Source organism: Rattus norvegicus, chromosome 9 (genome assembly GCF_036323735.1).
Source record: "Rattus norvegicus strain BN/NHsdMcwi chromosome 9, GRCr8, whole genome shotgun sequence".
In the NCBI taxonomy this organism is placed as follows: domain Eukaryota; kingdom Metazoa; phylum Chordata; class Mammalia; order Rodentia; family Muridae; genus Rattus; species Rattus norvegicus.
The window spans coordinates 31,524,410-31,545,038 of record NC_086027.1 but is presented as its reverse complement, the minus strand read 5'-3'; the positions used below and the strand labels follow the sequence as shown (position 1 = coordinate 31,545,038).

Here is a 20,629-nt window from a genome sequence, read left to right as displayed (position 1 = left end):
TCTTTGGAGAGTCCTGTCACAATTGAAACTTAAGTCAGACTTCCCCTTGTGACTCCTCTGTTTGAATAGCCTTCTGGTCTACCATTCTAGGTATTAGCAGACAGGCCATTCACATGTTTAGTTGTCCATTCTCTGGTGACAAATTCTCATATGCTAGAACTTAAAGGGCAAGTGAAGTTGCTGTGTTGAGTTCAGTTCCACACATGAAGAATATGTCAAGTGCTCTTGCCCGTTTCCTACTACCTATCCTGATAAAATACCTCTTTTTTAACATTATTTAAAGTGTCTATATGATCCAAGAAATTAAGATTTCTATAGTAAATAGGTTCCAATGACAGTCTTTGATTATCAATATGTGAGAGAAGTTTCAAGCTTGCATGAATTATTGGTTTGAATTCTCTTCTATGATTCAAGCCTGTATAATTACAAATTTTTGTTTCCTTCCTTATCATAAGATGTACACACACACACACACACACACACACACACACACACACACTCATGGTGAAGGCGGGACAACATAACTATCAAGTGCATGAGTGAAGAATCTAAAATATCACATGTAACTGTTTAATATTGTATTCTCATGTATATTACATGTGCACATATGTACAGCACATACACACTGATATAGAAAACTGCAAAGTAGTTTTCCATGTATATTTTTAAGTAATGCTAAGTCCAATTGCTCAAAATAGGAGAATTACCTGTTAGAGCAGGCACTAAGTATTTCTAATGAGTTTTGAGGACATAGGCTTAGTATAAATAAGGGTCTTGTTGACTTTCTGTTAGTGTCAATGGCTTTGCTGCCTTTCTGGCTACTGGTAACGAAGTCTCTAACCCTAACATTATTACTACCTTTTTCTTTGCGGATCGTCATCAGTCTGAGGAAATCTACCACGCACAGAAGTCAGTTTATAGTCTTCCTTTCAAAAAATACAATTTAGAAATAGGTACAATCTTGCAATGATTTGCATTTTCTGTTTTCTGGAGAACAGGTGAATAAGTGTTTGCCATTTAAAATTTAGCTGGTATAATTCAACAAACAATCTTTGAGAAATGTCTCTCAGAACAACCGTGGTGAAGAATATATGTACCTGGTACCTAATCAATGGAATTTTCTTAAATTTGGAGGCGTAAGACACAAGCCTGCTCTCAAGAACTTTGTAATTCTCTGGCCGAAATGTGACATATTTACATGGCACTCTCATTCCTTCTCATACATAATCAAATCCTATACACATTACAAGAACTAGACTTCATATGTACTGATGAAGAAATTGAACTTGAAAGGGATTAAAACACTGGTCCAAGAATCTTAAGCTCGGAAGCAGCTGAACCAGATTCTACGCCTTCTAATGCCCGACCTAATGCTAGTTCTACCAAATAAGCTTAGCTTGCAAAATAAATCTGAAGAAGTAGTACTCTGAAAAGTCAAACCTTCCACTTATTTATTCATCCATTCATCCACTGATGCCCCAAATAGGACACCACACATAATGTAGGTTTTTTAGTTTATATTTTTCCAGCCATACATTACTGTTGCCCATAGTACATTCACATCATATTGGAGGGCGTAAATCTCTAATTAGTAAAAAGAAAATTTATAGCATAAGTTTTTATAATACTCAATAAAATGAAAATTTGAACTTCAAGGTCATGAGAAATCTCTGCACCTTCCTCTCAATTTTTTGGGAGGGTAGAAACCAACCCCCTTTAAAGAAAATAAGATTTGTTAAAAAAAAAATTCCTTTGCACCAAGGCTACATTTTTAGAGATGCTGTGAATCACTCTCAAAGACAATGTTTCTGAGAGTTGTTCTCGGAGATGCTTAAAAAACTTCATGTATCTACATACATACAAACATTTGTGTATGGATTGTTCCTTTTTTATTTTTCTCACCGTAGTTAAGAGTTTTGTGAAAAGCTTTTTAAAAGATTCAAACTCTTAACGGAAGTTGTTCTGAAACTGGAGAAAAAGTTGATTTTATTTCCCAAAACTTCATGGTGACACGCTCTGGAGAACTCCTTAAGCTTAGACTTTTGCAGTCAGACCCACATTGCCTGACATCCATTACAGATAATAGTGCCTGCTTAATCTCCTATGGCTTCTTGTTCCAATTACGGTTTCCACCAGGCAACATTAAACAGAGGTGACAAAGATCAAACGCCCTTCGGATCAGCTGACGCTCATTTTCTGCACATGACAAAGCAGACGCAATAGAGAGAGTGAACCACCTTCTTCCCAGTTCTTACAGTTGCGACCTATTAAGAGCTTAGCATGTAACCCCATCCCAAACAGTGTAGCTGTAGGGAAATATCAGGAGGGGGAAGTTTTCTCTAAGAAGACAGTCTCTCTGGTGATGCTGACATTCTCCGGTGGAAGACACAAATATAGGAATATTTGGGCAGAACACGTTGTCTTGAAAGATTAAAAAACAAAGATCAGAAAGTTGTGTGGGCCAGGACAGGAAGGTGACTTTGGGAAGAGTTGGAGAGAAGGGGTGAATGTTATCAAAATACATTGCATAAAATTCACAAAGTGCTAATAAAATATTCAAAAATAATTCCAATTAAAAAAATTCAGAGGATTCAATTCCATTTGTTTACATCTGTTTCTTTTCTGACAAATTTACATTTAAAGGGATGGAGAACACAGAAATTTTCTTATATTTTCATCCTATTCTTCTTTACATCTACCATACATTTCATTATGAAAGTGTCCAGATGAAGGATTTTTTTTCTTCAGAAGGGCTTAGGGGAAAGGGGAATGAATGAATTATGGAGCAGAATTGCCATTGTATGGTCAGAGCAGAGTACAAATCACAATGTTGACCTTTTAACAAATTGAGAACTGTATACAATGTGTTTGAATTATGTTCACTCCCGAGGCAACTCATCACGTCTCTATCTGCCCAACTGTAGGCCTTCTGCTTTGATTTTAAACTCAGGAAGTCTATTTGTGCCTGTTCCTCATAAGGTCTTCCACTGCACTACAGTGGATGTACCAACAAGGGCCACATCCTTAAAGAAAATAAATTCCCCTGTCCCAGAACATACCAATTGCTCCTCTGGTAAGGGTAGAACTTCACAGCATTCAGACTAAAGCCAAAGTCAACAATCTATAGCTTGTGGACCAGATCTTCACCATCAGCTTTTTTTTTTTTTGCAAATAAAGTTTTATCAAAACACATATCCATTCATTTACAGCCCATGGCTGCTTTGGCACTCAAACTGTAGCACCAGTTATCTGGAAGAGAAGCCACGTGGCTCCAGTGCCTAAAGTATTTACTCTCTGGTCCTTTAGAGAGAAAAAAAAAAGATGCTTGTCACCTTTGTTGTAAATCTACCTTCCCTTCCTTTCTTGCAAATGATAATAAGTAGAAAAGCATAGCCTAGATTCTCTGATACAAAGCAGAAAACAACACCTTCCCCCCTGGATTGTGCAGGTGATGCTTCTGGGCTCCTGACAGCTCTGTGCATTGGGAAGATCCCAGGGTTGGAAACTATCTGACTTTCAGCAGCAGGGCCTTCTTGCTACTGCTGTCAAAATTCAAACAAAGCAGCAGAGCATCCCAAAACAACTGAATTTCTAAGTAGAGAAGTTTGTTTCTGAGGTTTATTTTCCGATGGTGGGGAAAGGAGGGGAATAGGGAGGTATTTCAGTGGTAAAGAGGACTTGCTGCTTTTGCAGAGGACTAAGGTTTAGTTCATAGCATCCGTAGCCTCCGTTCCAAGGGATCCAGCACCCTCTTCAGACCCTTGAGGGCACCAGGCAAGCACAAGATACACATACACCCATACAGGCACTCCCTCAAATGCTCATGGAATAAAAATAAAAATAAAGAGAGGCTCTCAGCCCCCATGTTAGGCCGCATACAACTACCATAATTCTAGCACCAGAAAACCTCAACACCCTCTTCTCAACTCAACTGACAACTGTACACACATGCATACACACACACACACACACACACACACACAGTTCGAAATAATAAAAATAAATCTTAGAAAATAGAGATAAATGAGTGACCATGAAAACAGAGTTTTAGACCAAATACCCATCCACACTGAACTTTGTGTCTTACATCATCTACATCCACCATAAGAAACACAAACAACCCTTAAGTAAAAATCTTTCTCAAGCTCCCACTGGTAGGTTAAACACAAGAGATGGCCTTGTGTTTGCCTCCCCTTTGACCATGCAATGCATGTCTACCTACATAATGACAGCACCTCTAATATTTGGGTGATACAAAATTGTGTGAGGAAAAGGTATTCTTAATGGCTATCTATCCGAACAGCAGCCTCAGAAAGAAAACACACCATTTTGCTTAGTTACCAGTCCCTGGAAGAGTGTGTACAGTTTTTAAAACTATAAATATATTGTTGGAGAGAGGAAGTGAGTGCTGTCTGGTGTCTGTCACTGCTTGCCAACTTGTCTGATCTATAAACTACATCAATGACTCTGTACACGCTGAGATTACCTTTCAGTTTCCTTTCAACTCTGGTCACCAAGAGTAAGAAGGGCCAGTGTGTGTCAGCCCCAAGAGCATTGTTTATCTTCTATGTTCCATGGGCAGATACTTACATGCATAGTAGATCCAGAGTTTACAGTCATTACTCTCTGGAGACAATTGTCTGCTGGGTTTATTTTTTCCTAATGCTGTACCACATCATAAAGTCTACTGCCAAGACTACTTTACTCAACGAGCTTCTATTTTCTTCTGTTTTAGGCACTTTATTTCTTTATTTATATAGACTGAAGAAGTTAAGAGGAAAGCAGTAGGAAGTCTCCATGCCTCAGGCCACACTGTTTGAGTTGGTTAGATTTGTCTTCCAATCCTGACTCTTTGACAGTTTTAAAAGATGTTCATCTTGCAAGATAGAGCCTCTTGTATATATGTGTGACACAGAGCCCACTGAGATTTTCCCCACAGAGTGTAAATGTTCTCAGAAAACCTTTCAAGGGGAAAAATGTTTTAAAGTAAATGCTATATATGGCTCTCCCCCATTGAAAGCAATCAAATTCATATTCCTTATTATTAAGAATAGTACTTTAAAATAGCTTTTGGTTTACAGACAAAAAAATTTAAATGTGTCTTTATTACCTCTTACTTTTATCTTCTGCAATAAATAAGTGAATAAATATGCTTCAGAAATTCTACTTTTTGTTCTCAAGTAATAAGATATAATTGGAAATTGCAGTGATTTTGATTGCCTGACACTTAATTTTATGGAAAAATTATTCCGTCCAGACAGCTATGGTCAAACAAGCATCTTTGAAGGTCTGTCTGTCTAAATGTGTACTATCCCTCAATTTAGTCATGAATAGACCCTTCAAAACAAAGCATGGAAATTTGAATTTATATAAATTTATATTAGAACTAACTACACTAGATTACATTCCACAACATTGCTTTCCCATTGACATTAACGTCTTAAGAATATAACTTTTTTATTGGTCATTTTATTTATTTACATTTCAAATGTTGTCCTCCTCCCTTGTCTTCCCTCTGCAAACTCCCATCCAGTTCCCCCTCCCCTTTGCCTCTAAAAGATTGCTCCCCTACCCACCCACTCACTCCCCGCCTCACCCCTCTAGCACCCCCTATGCTGGGAAATCAAGCCTCCCAGGACCAAGGGTCTCCCCTCTCATTGATGCCAGCTAAGGCCATCCTCTGCTACATATGTTGCTGGAGCCCTGGACCCATCTATATATACTCTTCGGTTGGTGGTTCAGTCCCTGGGAGCTGTGGGGGATGAGGAGGGTCCACTTGATATCGTTGTTCTTTCTATGGGGTTGCAGCCCCCTTCAGTTCCTTCAGTCCTTCTACTAACTCTTCTATTGGGATCCCTGGGCTCAGTCCAGTGGATGGCTGTGAACATCTGTATTTTTGTATTAGTTAGGTGCTGGCAGAGTCTCTCTCAGAGGATAGCTATACCAGGTTCCTCCCAGCAAGTACTTCTTGGTATCAACAATGGTGTCTGGGTTTGGTGTCTCCAAAGGGGTTGGATCCCTAGTTGGAGTAGTCTCTAACTTTAATGGGCATTGTTCCCATGGACTTTGCCAAAGTCTTTATCACCTTGCAAATAACTTTTATTTCATCTATGACAATGATTGGTACATTGTTCTGAGATGGCCCCTTTCTCATTGTGTATTGTATGAAAATTTACACAATATCAACTGAAGCTAAGGTATTTCTTAGTGCTTCAGGAATTTTTTTAAGGGAACCTAGTCTCAGAGGAACTGGCATCATCAGGGCTGATCACTGAGTTCTAATTCATCAAACCCAACATCAATGGAGATAGCATTGTAATGAATCAACCTCAAACAGTTCTTCATGATTCTAGCCCAGCTCTTACATTACCAGTCTGCAAGTAGGTTCTTTGAGTGAAATAGCTTGAAAACTTGAGATCTTGCTGCATGCTATTCTATACTGTTTCATATTTTTGCACTCTTAAATATATCACTTTATAAAGAGAGATTTCAGATGGCAAAAGAATCATTTAATTCATTGTCATAATTCTCATCCGTGCTAGTGGACCCATGGAGAGATTATGTGGCAAGGGGAGTTTTTAATTCAATTTAGCAGTTATGTCAGAACAAAGATTATCAGCTTGGTGTTTTTGGATACATTTACATTCATCATTTTGTTATTAATTTTCAGATCAGCATACCAAGTCATGTCATTTTCATGCATCTGTGCCATTATACTTTGTTTTTAATGATTCCCTGTGCCCTTTGACCTCTGGCTGCTTCACTTCCTGTTCTCAATCAGTTCCCTGGAAGAGGAAGTGTGGATGTGTGGAGGGGATTGAGGATAAGTTGACATGAGATTTGCTGACACATGGGTGGGTGAAGTGGCATACAGAAGCATGAGGATTCCTTATGTCAACTCTATTATGTTACAGGATGCCATCTAACAGAGAAGAGAAAGGGGAGGGGTCTTCTAGAAAGTCTAAAGTGGGAAATCTGAAGAGCTAATTGTTCTCATGCTGATCTTAGAAGCAAAGGAAAGACAAGAAGGGATATAATAAGAGAGCCATAAGCCTTTTGGTTTTGGTTTCATTATTTGTGAGTGTGTGTGTGTGTGTGTGTGCGTGTGTGTGTGTGTGTGTGTGTGTGTGTGTGTGTTTTATGTATGCATCTATGTGTGCACACATGAGACCAGAGGAGGTCAAAATAACCCTCATCTAATGTGTCTGTCTTATTACTGAGTCAGGATCTAGCAATGAAATTGGATCTCCCAATTTGGGCTTTGATTGTTGATGTTGTTGTTGCTGTTGTTGTTGTTGTTTTTGTTGTTGTTGTTGTTTCTAACTAGTCTTTCTGGTCAGAAAACTAGATGATCCACCATCAGTCACTAGAGCTATAGACTCGTGCAGCCACACTCAGCTTTGTGTGTGCTAAGGACACAAGCAAGGTCCTCATGTCCTGTACTGCAAGTATTCTCGCTCACTAAGCCATCTTTATCAATCCAACATAAATCGTAAAGCAAAGTATTATCATGAAAACAGAAGAAGAAAAAAAACAGAGTCTGTTTGGGAGCAAGCTCTAGAAGACCTGCAGGGGCTGTGCTCCAAAGTGGTCAGTTCTTTGTCTTCATGGATCATGGAATTCATGTTTCAAGATTTATCAAATGGCGCCTTGTCAGTGAGATGACACTAGTCCATTCTGTTCTAATGTTCTCTCCCTGCTTCCTTATCCATCTGCCTTCTATAATGTGCTTGTGTGTCATCTTTGTCAGCTGTCACTCTCTGACACAGAACACGGTTTATGTGTTTACATCACTTATTGCCCACCTTTCCGAATACAATATACGTCCTATAAAGGTAGAGAATGTGATGGCTTGACTCACTATTGTCACTATAGCTTTAAGATGGAGAACATCCAGAGTACATACAAGCCTCTGATGAATAGATACAACTTACATGAGTAAATCAGTTGATTAATACGGGTACCACAGCCTGTTCTGCATAACAAAAATGGCGAGATAAACAACAGACACAAGATTCCTGTTTTTGTCCAGGCTACAGAGAAACCAAAACAAGCAAACAGATAGGTACTTCCAGATGGAGAAGAGGAAAATACAACAGGCTCACAAAAAAACACAAACAGGTTAGGGGCTCTCTTCTTTCACACCTTGAATGCATGACAGTAGGAAGGAATGTTCTCAGAACAACTCTGAATTTTGAGCTCTATTAATTTTCCTAGAAAAGACCCAGAAACGGCTTGCAAAGACAATGCCCTAGTTGATTTATTTCTAAATTGCAGTCCTCAGGCCCTTTAAGAGAGTATTGTTGCCTTGTCCTATTAAGAAAGACTATGCCCAGAAATTATACTCAGACATTACAATGAAGCCATTACATTCCTGTTCTACCCAGGAGGATGGGTCTTTTTAAAGAAACAGCTGTTGGGGCTGGACAGAGACAGAGCAGTATGTAACAGCACTGGCTGTTCACCTAAAGGACCTGAGTTTGATTCCCAGGACCCACAGTAGTTCACATCTGTCTGTAACTCTAGTTCCAAGAAATCAAATGCCATCTTCTGGTGTCTACAGACATTAGACATATATTTGGTGCACAAGCATGCAGGCAGACAAAATACCCATACACATAAAAATTAACTAATCATTAATTTTAAAAAAACAATGATCAAAGCATGATATCCCATCCTTCTCATAATAGCTGTAAAAACACCTGCAGATCAGGCTTACCAAGGATGTAGAAGGAATTTTTAAGAGACAGAAGTAGTTAAAGAAGACAATAGAAGAGGAAAAGCTCCCCCCCAATGCTGATGAATTTATAGGATTAATATTGTAAAAATATAACTAACTTACTGAATGTCATCTATAGACTTAATGCAATCTCCATCCAAAAACCAATATTTTTCATCACATTAACTAGTAAAAGCAATACATAAATCCATATGGAATGAAAAAGACCCCAGCAATCCTTACAGTAGTTCTAAACCGTCCTGAGGCTGTAACCCTTTAATAGATTTCCCCATGTTGCGGTGACCCTGACCATAAAATTATTGTTGTTAATACTTCATAAGTATAATTTTGCTACTGTTATGAAACATAAAGTAAATATCTGATATGCAGGGTATCTAACATGCATATTATAGTGACCAATGGGTTAAGAACCTGTGCCTTAGAACAAAAAGCAATTTTGGAGGGAATCACACAATTCATGCTTTCAAATGATACTGAATAGCCATGGTCACACAAACATTATGGGACTTGCACACAGTCAGACAAACAGACAGGTGATCTAGAACAAAGGACCCAGCAATACATACACACCTAGAGTCACCCTTTTTTTTTTTAGCCAAAGGATGAGAAACATAAAATGGAGAAAAGACGGCCTCTTTAACTAATGGTGCTGGGAAAACTGTATATCTACATGTTGAAAAGTGAAACTAGATCCATATCTCTCACCGTGCACAGAATCAATTAAAAAGGCATCAGAGAACTAAATGTGAGACCTGAAGCTTTGAAACTGTCAAGGGAAATCTTAAAGTAGAATACTCACAGAGATGGACACAGGCAGGAATTTTCTGGAAAAGACCCAGAGTGCAGGGTGTGATCTACAGAATTGACAAATGGGATTAAAAGTTTCTTCACAGCAAACCAAATGATCGGCACAGGTAAGAAATAGAGTGGGAAGATGTCCTTGGTGATTATATACAAGACATGTGTTTGATGGCTGGACCATATGAAAGTCCTTCAGAAAAAAAAATTAATAGGTAAGCAAATGGGCTGAATGGTTTTTAAAAGAAGAAACACAAGTCATTATGTCCAATAAATAGACCTTCAGCTATTAGAAAAGCACAAGTTAAAACATCTTTAATATTCTATCTCACCCAGAGTAGAATGTGTGTCACCAAGTAAGCTTATTTCAACAAACATTGGTGATTGTATGGTGGGGGAAAAGTCTTTGTACATGACTGTTTGGGATGAAGATGAGTACAGCCAATGAGGAAATCAGCATGCTGGCTTTTCAAAAGCAAAACACAGAGCTACTATATACCCTAGCTAGTTGGGAAGTATACCTAAAGGACTTAACAGTATACCCCAGAGAGAATCACTTATTGTGTTTACTGCTGCAGTGTTCACGATACTCAAGAAATGGAATCAGTCTAGGTGTCCATCTGGTTGATGAGGAAGGAAAGAAATTGTAGAACATGAGCACAGTGGAATTTTGTCCATCCCAAAACATAATTGACATCGTCACACCTGCAGGGAAATGAATGCAGCTAGAAGGCATGATGCTAAATGAAATAAGACAGAAAGACAAACGCCACATTTCATCTTGATTAAGGAATATAGATGTGTGTGTGTGTTTGTGTGTGTGTACGCGCACGCGAGTGTGTGTTTGCCATTGTGAACACAAAAGGGGAAAGGATACCATGAGAGAAGAATGAGAACTTAAAGGAGGGCAGACAGCAAGAGAGTGAGAGAGAAAGAAATAATGCATGTACCATGAAAGCTTTCAGGACTGTTAGCTGAGACAAAGTTGAGCAGCAAAAGGGAATGACAGGGACATGAATAAAGTATGACACGTATGTGTGAAAATGCCATCATGAAATGCATTACTTCGCATGCTAAATTTTAAAAATTAAAAGGAGGCAAAAAGATGAGATCTTCAACATAATTTTATATTGCTTTTATATAAAACAAATTTACATACATATATTTTTCATTAATCTAAGCCCAAAAGACAATTACACAGAAGCAAATCATACATGTTACAGATGTACATAGTTTGTGATCAATGTGGTGATTACTTTCATTAATGTGTGTGTGCGCACACGTGTGTGCACGCACATACTGTGTGTGCACCTGAAGGGCAGTGGACAACCTGGCGGAGTCTTCTGTCTCCTGTTATCTTTATGTAGGTTGCCGAGATTGAACTTGGGTCATCAGGCTTGGGGTGTTGGGTAGCAAGCACCTTTTTCTGCTGTGCCATCCTGACAGTCCTAATCAATTTCATTTTGATGACTCAAAATCTGTTCTGTCTGTGCAATCCAAGTATCTTCAAGTTCAGATATGTGACACCAAGAAACAAGACAAAACTTGAGGCCAGTCTCCATTTTCCCAGTCGAGGTCTTGCTCTTGCTGAGGTCACGCTCCTTTTAATAAGGAGACCGGAGGAGAACAGAATTAGAACACAGAAGAGGAACACAGGGAAGCAATTTTGAAATCCTAATAAAAGTGGTGTGAAAGGCTGAACACAGACCTGTAGGGCAGCGTAGGAAGAAAGAATACAGAAAAAAACCCAATATAACACACTCAGCTTTCCTTTGCTTTTCCTTCCTTCCTTTTTTTTTTTTTTTTAAGGAAAACGTTTTACTGTGTAATCCAGGATGTCAGCGTCTCCCCTTCTGCATTTGAGGGTTGAGATTGTGAGTATGAGTCATCTCTCTCAAGGCTGCTTTGTTTGCTCTGGCTTTTTACAGTACTGGGAATTAAACCCGGGGCCATATTCCTGCTACCAAGTGTCCCCAGCAAAGCTGTATCTTCAGGTCTTTATCTCAATATTATTATTATTTTGAGATAGCCTTCTAAGGCTGGATATACACTCCTTAAAGCCTGGTACACCTTCTTTGGCTCTTTCAGTAGCTGAGATGGCCAGGCTGAGCCATTATGCCCTGCCACAGCCGCTGCTGGTGTTAGTAGATGTTGGATTGTTTTTCCTTTTTTGAAGATAGGGTTACCCCTGGCTATAATGGAACTTGTTCTGCAGACTACCCTGCCCTCAAACTCAGAAATCCACCTGCCTCTGCCTCCTGAATGCTAGGACTAAAGATGTGTACCATGCAGCCTGATTCCAGCTTGCTTTTTTAAAATATGGAAAGAACAAAAGTTCTTTCGCTTAAACACACACACACACACACACACACACACACACACACAATTATAAGTATAATTTCTATTTTTAAGATTATTTTTATTAGTGTGTATGTTGGGGATAAGGTGGCCAAGGAACCCAGGAGAAAGTATCAGATATGTTGCTAGTTACAGGTTCTTGTAAGTTATCTGAGGTATGCGCTGGGAACTGAACTCAGGTCCTCTAGAAGAACAGGAGGTGATCTTAACCACGTAACCTCATATAAACTATGAGCTAGAGAAACAAGACAACATCTACCTCCCTCAAAAATAAAGCTTTGAGGGACTGAAGCATTAAATCGGTGATTAAAATTGTAGGATCTGATGCCTCTAGCCTCCAAGGACATCTCTACTCAAATGGACACACACACACACACACACACGCACACACATACACAGAGAGAGAGAGAGAAAGAGAGAGAGAGAGAAAGAGAGGGAGAAAGAGAGAGAGAGAGAGAATAGATTCAAAGTAATGAGGTGGGGGAAGCTTTTCTTTTAATGATATTTTAAACAACTCTTTAGATTAGCATATGTGGTCTTTTCTGAGGAAGGAAATTAAAAAAATGGAGGAAAATTTTCCTAGTACTGCCTGTCATCATTTTTATGATCACACAGAAAAATTAAGCTCTCCAAATTCTAACCTGGCCCTTTGTTCCATCTATAACATCATGATGTTTTCAAACATGAGCAGTTTGAAAAAACGTGATTAAAATACAACAAAAATATAAAATCCTCCCCCTGCCCCCGGTGTAGGGGAATGTCAGGATGGGGAGGCTGGAAGGGGTGAGTGGTTGGGGAGGGGGAACACCCTCATACAAGAAAGAGGAGGCGTGATGGGGTAGGGGGTTTATCGGTAGGAAACTGGGAAATGTAAATAAAAAATTACCCAATAAAAAAATAAAAATACATCTAAAAATAAATAAATGTTGACTGTATGTGCATTCATATTTCTGGCCCAAGGGGTTTTTGTTGTTGTTGTTTTTGGTTTTGTTTTTGCTCTAAGGTGTTGAAGATTTGTAGATGATAATGAGTGACTTTAATTATTAATCCATAAGAATGTAATGGGCTCCAAGTGGTCAGAGAGAGGAAAAATTCTGATCATCAGAAAACAAATAAGAAAAACCAAGTGGGGTTTTACTCTGCATGCTGATCAGTTCAGCAGCAATTCCTAGAAATGCTTCAGATAGAGTATTAAGCACTGACTTATAATAAATTCAGAAGAGTAACTGTGATTGCTAGAAAGTAACACAAATTTGCCAAGAGCAAGAACATTAAATTACGCTTATTTTTCAGTTGGATAGGGTTAGCAGCTTGCTGCCGCAGAGCCGTGGAGGAGAGAAAATGTCTCGATTTCAGTAAAGTCGTCAAATGTGCTCTATAATGTGCTTAAGGAATAGAAAGAGAAAGTTAGACAGGATGACAGGACCGAAGGGTCCCCAGAGACAAACACAGCATTGAGAGAAAATTCCAGAAGACAGTGTCAGGCATAGAGAGATGCAAAGAAAAGGGAGTTGGCAGTTCATCCAATGGATAAATGGATTGAGAATAACATAATGATATATAAAATAGCAAATGGGAGAACTTTCGAATCTGAGTGAGCAAAGTCTCTTCATCTGAATTTAATTCAGGTTTGAGAAGGGAACTGTAAGCTGCACTAAGAAGTCTTATTTCAAAGAGTGAAGACAGATGAAATTACATCTTCATTACTCACACCCTTAGTCATTCGGCTGAGCTTAGCCTGATTCATACAGAAAACAGTTAAGGATATTGACGAGGCACACACACACACACACACACACACACACACACACACACACACACACACACACAGATGTAGATGGGTGATGGGTTAAAAACAACGAAGGGTTTATCTTCCTCCTGAAACAGAAACTATGAGCACAAACCATGTCTGAGTTTGCAGAGTCTGGTACAGAGTCTCTAAACATTTGAGATAGGTACACTGCAGGCAGGAAGATCGGGTATTGATAGGAGGAGAGTAGACAGAAATCGGAAAGGAAGAGCGTCTGTGAGCGTGTGCATCCTCGTTAATAATTGAATAGGCCATTATTAGCATAAAATTCAGTTTCATATCTGAACATCCTAGCAGTCGAGGCAATGATACAAACATATTCATAGATCTCTGTCTCATACCAAAACTTCACCATTGTTTTCTCTAGCAGCAATATAGATGTCTTTTACAATAAAATACTGGCAAGAACATCTTATGGGACGCCTCAAGGAACCAACACAATGTAAAATGCTGAGGAATTCTCAGAACATAGCATGTTGGGTGAATGCTCATTTTTTTTTTCAAGGAAAGAGCAGAAAATCCAACATAGTTTAGTGAAATGTAATTACATTAGGGACCAGTGCGAGTGTACACTCAGGGTAGAGGGCAATAAAGAGTGTTCACTCCAGGTTCTGTAACGTGGTAGCAAAGAGGCAGGAACGGAAGTGTCCTTAAGACGGGCATTTTGAAACCAGTAGTTTTGCTCTTATCTGGGGAATGGAAAATCTGAACTTGAGTTTCCTGGCAAGAACTGGAGCTATTTCATGTTGGTAACTGAATGCCAGATCTGTAGCTGACATTGGAGGGTCACACAACGTCAGTCTCACATGGAGGGATACACAGTGGGTATATTTAAGGCACACCGAGGAGAGGAGTGCGAGATCGGAACATTGTTTCCTATGAACAGTACACAACAAGGAGCCCCACATTCAGTCCGAAGACCTCCAGTAAAGCTGTCCTTTAGTGTTTGGTGAACTCGGGGAGGTGGGAGTGCATGCCTTCTCTAATTGTGAGCCTGAAGGAACCAATGGCAAAGGTTCTGTGGTTCTATGGAGTTGAGTCCACCGAGGAAGCAGTTTCCCAAGAGTAGAGCTGTTTGTAACAGGGCTGATGAGCACAAAGGTTCAGGACCCTGGAAGGATTCGGGGAGAGACTGAACAAATACCTTTCAGGGATGCATAAAGATAACCACTTTGGGGAAAGAGAGACTCAATCAAAGAACCTTCTGATCACATGGGAAAACGATGTACCAAGGACCCTTCACAGAGCACTAAGTTTACATAAAGACAGATAAATTTAGGATGCCAGAGTCAAACCATGAGCCTTTGTCCCGTCGATTTGGTCATAAGGCTTTGATTCATTAGACTACTTCAACTTCTCGTGCTAATTAATGCATGTGCAAAGGGGATCATGGAAAGTCATCAATACCAGCATGCATGCTTTAGACATCATAAAACATCTTCCATACAATATACTAATATGCCCACCTCATCACGGCAATACTTAAAATTTTATGAAGCAGCATCACTGTGGTTAATTGTTTTTTATGTAAATGGTTCCTAAGGTCTGTATTTAAGTGTTTCCGTGTCTCTCATTAGAGTGCTTTCTTTTAATCCCATTATCTCATACCGTGTAAGATTTAATGATCTCCCATCCGAAGGCTTCTCAATAAAACTGCCAGTCCACCAAAATACTTGCAGCAGATTGTATTCTGGGGAGAAGTGTGTATTTGTGTCAACACCAGTAAAACCTCCTTGCAGAAGCTCTGTGAAATTTCCCCATCAGATATCCGTTCTGGGTCTTGTTTCTTCACCACAACGTACACAGCTGTTTGTGAATAGCTAGGTGTATGTGTGTGTGTGTGTGTGTGTGTGTGTGTGTGTGTGTGTGTGTGTGTGTATGTATGCTTAGGTACGTGCATATGTGCCTCTTTGTGCATGTGTGCATGTGTACATATGTGTGTATATGCATGTGTGCGCATGCCTGTTCATGCATGAATGTGTGAGTGTGTGAGTATTCACATGTGTGCACATGCATGTGTGCGTGCAAGAATAATAATAATGTAATTTGCTCAGGTTCCTTTGGCATAGCATCAGCTGAGCTTTTCTGGGTGCTATATTTGCACGTCATTTTAATTCCAGCTAAGTGCACCTGCTCTGAAAGAACAGGCTTTGGAATCAGGGCATCATTTGTTCAAACAAGAACTTGTGTTTCTCAGCTCAGCCTTCTTGCTAAATTACATCCCAGAAATTGATTCTTAATTAACGAACATAAAAAGTTGATGGTACTTTTCTTGGCTAAACAGAGCAGCCTTGAGACTGGTAATATTTACTTTCTCATAAATACTCTTCTCATCTTAAAATAATCAGTGCCTTCCAAATGAGAAGCTTGGGATAAAAAAAAAATTGGATAACAAAATAGAAATGTTTCAGATAAAATAAGGGCCAAAAGCTGTTATGGAATTGTTTTGAAGGGATATGTTTATCCCATGATAGTTTTAAGTTGATCCTGATAAGGTTTCTTTGGTAAGTCATGGATGGCTTCCAGTTCACAGCCCTACCTTCATAACCCGTCACCACCCATTAGCATTTTAATTTTGTGTATGGCTATATCACGGATACATCAGTAGACTAACAAAGCCTATAAGCCATTTGTCAGAATGTTTTTAAATGCATGAAATACATATAATTACAAAAAATAAAATTAGGTCAAAATGGGAGGATTAGAGTTTCAAACATGCTTGTCATATGGCAAGACATTTTATTATAAATTTTTTATTCATCATTATTGATATTATTACATTATATTAATTATTATTTTATTGTATTATTTATTTATAATATTAATTTATTGTATAATTATTATTAATGCATTTAAGATAGCCCCTAGCCAGGGTCTAACAATTGCCATAATCTGGAAATAATGATTATAAAAATCATTATTCGGGGCTGGGGATTTAGCTCAGCGGTTAGAGCGCTTACCTAGGAAGCGCAAGGCCCTGGGTTCGGTCCCCAGCTCCGAAAAAAAAAAAAAGAACCAAAAAAAAAAATAAATAAATAAAAATCATTATTCAAGATGAAACAATTATGATTTTTCTATTTATGGTATAAAATGAAAATATCTGTAATTTCTAAAGAGCCAATTGGAAAGGTTCTGTTAATTCCATCATAGTAAAAACAAAAAATCAGTTTTTTCCCTACCCGTGTTCAAACTGCCATAAGTCCTGTGCATAGTCCCCTCAGAAGCCTATGGACCCAGATCAAGACACCCAGACATAGAGCGTTCCACCACTGCCCCTACTTGTTTTTAATTTCCAAAAAGATACTATGGGGCAAACTGTTTTCCCTTTGCTTCATGGGACCGCAATTGATGGAGTTGTAGCACAGACTATGGCTAAGCACGGGGTCGGGAGTCTGAAGCTGTGCTGCGGTCAGGTAGATACTATTCAAAACCCTAAGGACATCAATACTCTTACAAGATCTTTCACAGCTACTAAACTAAATACGGAATCCGCCTTAAAAGTCTCTCCTCTCCCTTCCTTGCACCTTCTTATGTTGTACTTCCTTCTGGGATATATTTCCCTAGTAAATGTTTCATGCTGGAACATCCCTCTTGCAGATCATCTCAAACAAGAAGTGTTCATCTTCCTCTGCCTTTCATTACTACCCTGTGTGTGGCCCTTGTCCATTTCCCTGCGTATATGATTCTCTATGGAGAGACTCTTTAGTTGATCAATGAACTTTGAAGTCTTGATATGGTCTCAATATAAACTTTCTGCTGAACTGAGATAACTGCTGTACAGAGACATGGAATTACAGGACCTGCCCCCTCAACTCTTCCCCATCTCACATGAGCTTGCAGGTGTTCACCAACCCCATCTTACCGATGAATTAGTGAAATCTGAACACACACTTGCGTCTCATCCCCATTCATACCGTCCTCGCACTAGAGTATTCCTTTACCCCAGTCATTCTTCTCCCAAGCTTCATTTGTACCTTCAGGACTGACGGTTGTTTTTTTTCTCCAGGAAGGCTCCTTTAACCCCAGGCTCAGTCCCATGGACATGCAACCCCTGTGTTCTCATGGAGACCCACACTTAAGAGTGTCCAACTGTGGTTCATACTTTCATGTTGTCTTCCTCATTAAATTTAAATACTTTAAACAGCTGGCCCCTCATTTTCATTTTGCATTGGATAATCTATCCCTGTTGGAGAATTAACTCCTAGAGAAAATGGGTTTCCTCTCCATTAGCAACCACTGACTGCCTATTGCTTTTGTGTAGGGGTGGGCCTTCAGAAACATTGGTATGTTGACTGACACGTTTTTCGGGTATTGTTTAGGGAACTGTGTTGTTAAGATTCCATGAATACAGGATGCCTGTCAGGTCTAGAAGACATTATCCAGTCCCCAGATATTCTGGTACTGTGACTTTTACAATCTTTCTGTCCTCCTCCACAGTGTCCTCAGAGTCTTGAGTACAAAGGTTCTATGGCAAATATGGCACTAACAATTATTTTTTGTAAATAAAGTTTTATTGTTACCGATCTGTTGTCCATAACAGCTTTCACATTACAAGTGTAAAGCCACACAGTTATGATAGTCAGAATAACATGACTGATTGAAATATTTGCTACTTGATCCCTTAGAGAATGTTTTCTGACCTGTGATTGATATGGTTTGCCTCACTGTGGTAGAATGAAAACTTTGAAACACCAGTCAACACGGCAGTGTTTAACAAGTCCTGCCCCTATATGGCAGCCCGTGGCTGCTGAGACAGGGGAAATCCACTTTCTCTAGGGGTTAACACTCTGATAGGATATTCAATCCCAAGTCGTCTGTCCTAAACACATATGCAAATGAGCAACACTCAAATGGATGCAGTGGGTTTTACGTATTTATACATATACATATTATATATCCTATATATTAATGTAGGGAAAGGTCATAGATTTGAGAGGGATAGAGACCAACATAGGAGGTGTTAAAGGGGAAGAGTAAGAATTTGAAATAATAAAACCCAGAGATGAGGGAGTGAAAAACGTGTACAGTTCTGAGGGGATGGAGGACACCAGGGGAACATGGCCCACAGAATCAACTAAGCAGGGCTCATATGGGCTCACAGAGACTGAAGTGGCATGCACCTGGCCAGAAGGCTCTGCACCAGGTCCTCTGTGTATGTTACAACTGTTACCGTGGAGCTTTTGCGGGGCTCCTAACAGTGGGGGTGGGTGTATCTCTGACCATTTTGTCTGCTCTTAGGACTTTTTTCCTCCTTTTGGGTTGCCTTGTCTAGCCTTTGTATGAGGTCTTTTGGCCTTTGCTTAGTCACGTTTGGTTGTTGACTCTTGGAGTCCTACTCTTTTAGAAACGAAGGGAAAGTAGGTCTGGGTTAAAGGGAGGTGTGAGAAAGCTGGGAGGAGGAGGGAAGGAAAACAGTTGTTGGGTTGTGCTGTATGAGAGAACAGTTTGTTTTCAATAAAATACTTATATATAAACATCTCAACAATTTTTAAAGAAGCATAAGGAGGCAGACTTGTCGCTCAGGCCACAGTTAGCCAATCCTTGGCTAGAATGTCAGGGCACTGTGAGTCTTGCATGGTAAATGGATTTGAGTCTTGGTGCAAGCCACAAGGAAGCAGAGTTTAATTCCTCTGTAATAGGGAAGGCTTTATATAATGAACTTGCTGGATGTCAGTAATGAAGAGATCTAGTCGATGGCACTTTGCGCAATTTGTTTTGATAGCTTGAAATTCAGCTTTAGGTTTGAACAGACTTGCCTTTTATTTGAGATTTTCCTTGGGAGCTCATCACTCATTCCTACCCCTTCCTCAATCTTAGGAATCTCGTATTTTCAGAAACCTCATTAGATGATTAATAGAAAATCCTTGTTCATTACTTCTAATCTCTGTCATTAAAATATGAGTGGAGAGAACTGCAAGCCCTTTCCTCTATCACTTTTACTGTAGAGCTGAAAAGTGCACAGGTGGCAGAGAAAATTCATATTTCCCTGGTCTTCCTATTAATATAAAAATATAAATTAGAATCCGTAAGCACTATCATACTCCAACAATGGGCGCTTAGCAATCATAACATTCAATACCTGATACTTTACAGACTTCACAAATGGGATTTTCGGCTTCTTGAAATGAGAGTCTGCATTCTCAGATAGGAGAGCAAAACCACAATTCGGTCTTGCTTAGGGTTCCTTTTAGGAGATATGTATTCACAGGTTCCTAAGTGTTAACATTTAAATGCAGTACCACACAACACACACACACACACACACACACACACACACACACACACACACCACAGGAATCAACACCTACAACCATGTCTTCATGAGTTAAGTTGCAAGAAGATCCCCATTTGTATGAAACATCATACTGCACCCTGATATTTAAAGCGCTCAGTAATCATTTAACTCAAACGTGTTCAAGTGCATCTGGTGCTTTATTTGTTTTGGGATGATTCTGCATGGTTCTCATCAAACTTCTCTTCTTCTGTTATTTTGCAGTTTTCTCCTTGTGTTTGGTTGCTTGATTTTGTCAGTGTTTTCTACCATCCCTGAGCACACAAAGTTGGCTTCAAGTTGCCTCTTAATTCTGGTAAGTGAAGTATATATAGTTATATATCTTATAAGTATTCGGATGTGCATAAAGTTCATGTAATATACCAAATGCGTATAATATTGATGCTATGCATTTATACTGTCATTGATCCAGAAGGATTGTTACTACAAAACAGAAAATCGTCAAAGATCGCTGAAGTATTTTGCCGCCAGTGTAACTGATAGAAAAACATGAGAGAGCCATACAGAAAAATTAAGGATACTATAGACAGCAATATCATGTCCTACGGGTATATCATGAGAAGAAGGTCATAATGGCAGCTTTTTTTTTTTTGCTTTCTGCTAATAAATAACTATATCAAAAGTCAGTATG

The 20,629-nt window shown here is 39.3% G+C and overlaps 1 protein-coding gene across 4 annotated transcripts in view; it reads left to right on the top strand.

The window, feature by feature from the left end:
- Kcnq5 (potassium voltage-gated channel subfamily Q member 5) overlaps window positions 1-20,629 on the top strand; it is a 565,805-nt gene that overhangs the window by 347,361 nt on the left and 197,815 nt on the right. For all 4 annotated transcript variants that reach the window (XM_039083095.2, XM_039083094.2, NM_001134643.2 and 1 more), the window contains exon 2: window positions 20,203-20,293. In XM_039083095.2, the coding sequence (XP_038939023.1) occupies window positions 20,203-20,293 (91 nt within the window). The remainder of the gene's footprint in view (window positions 1-20,202; window positions 20,294-20,629) is intronic.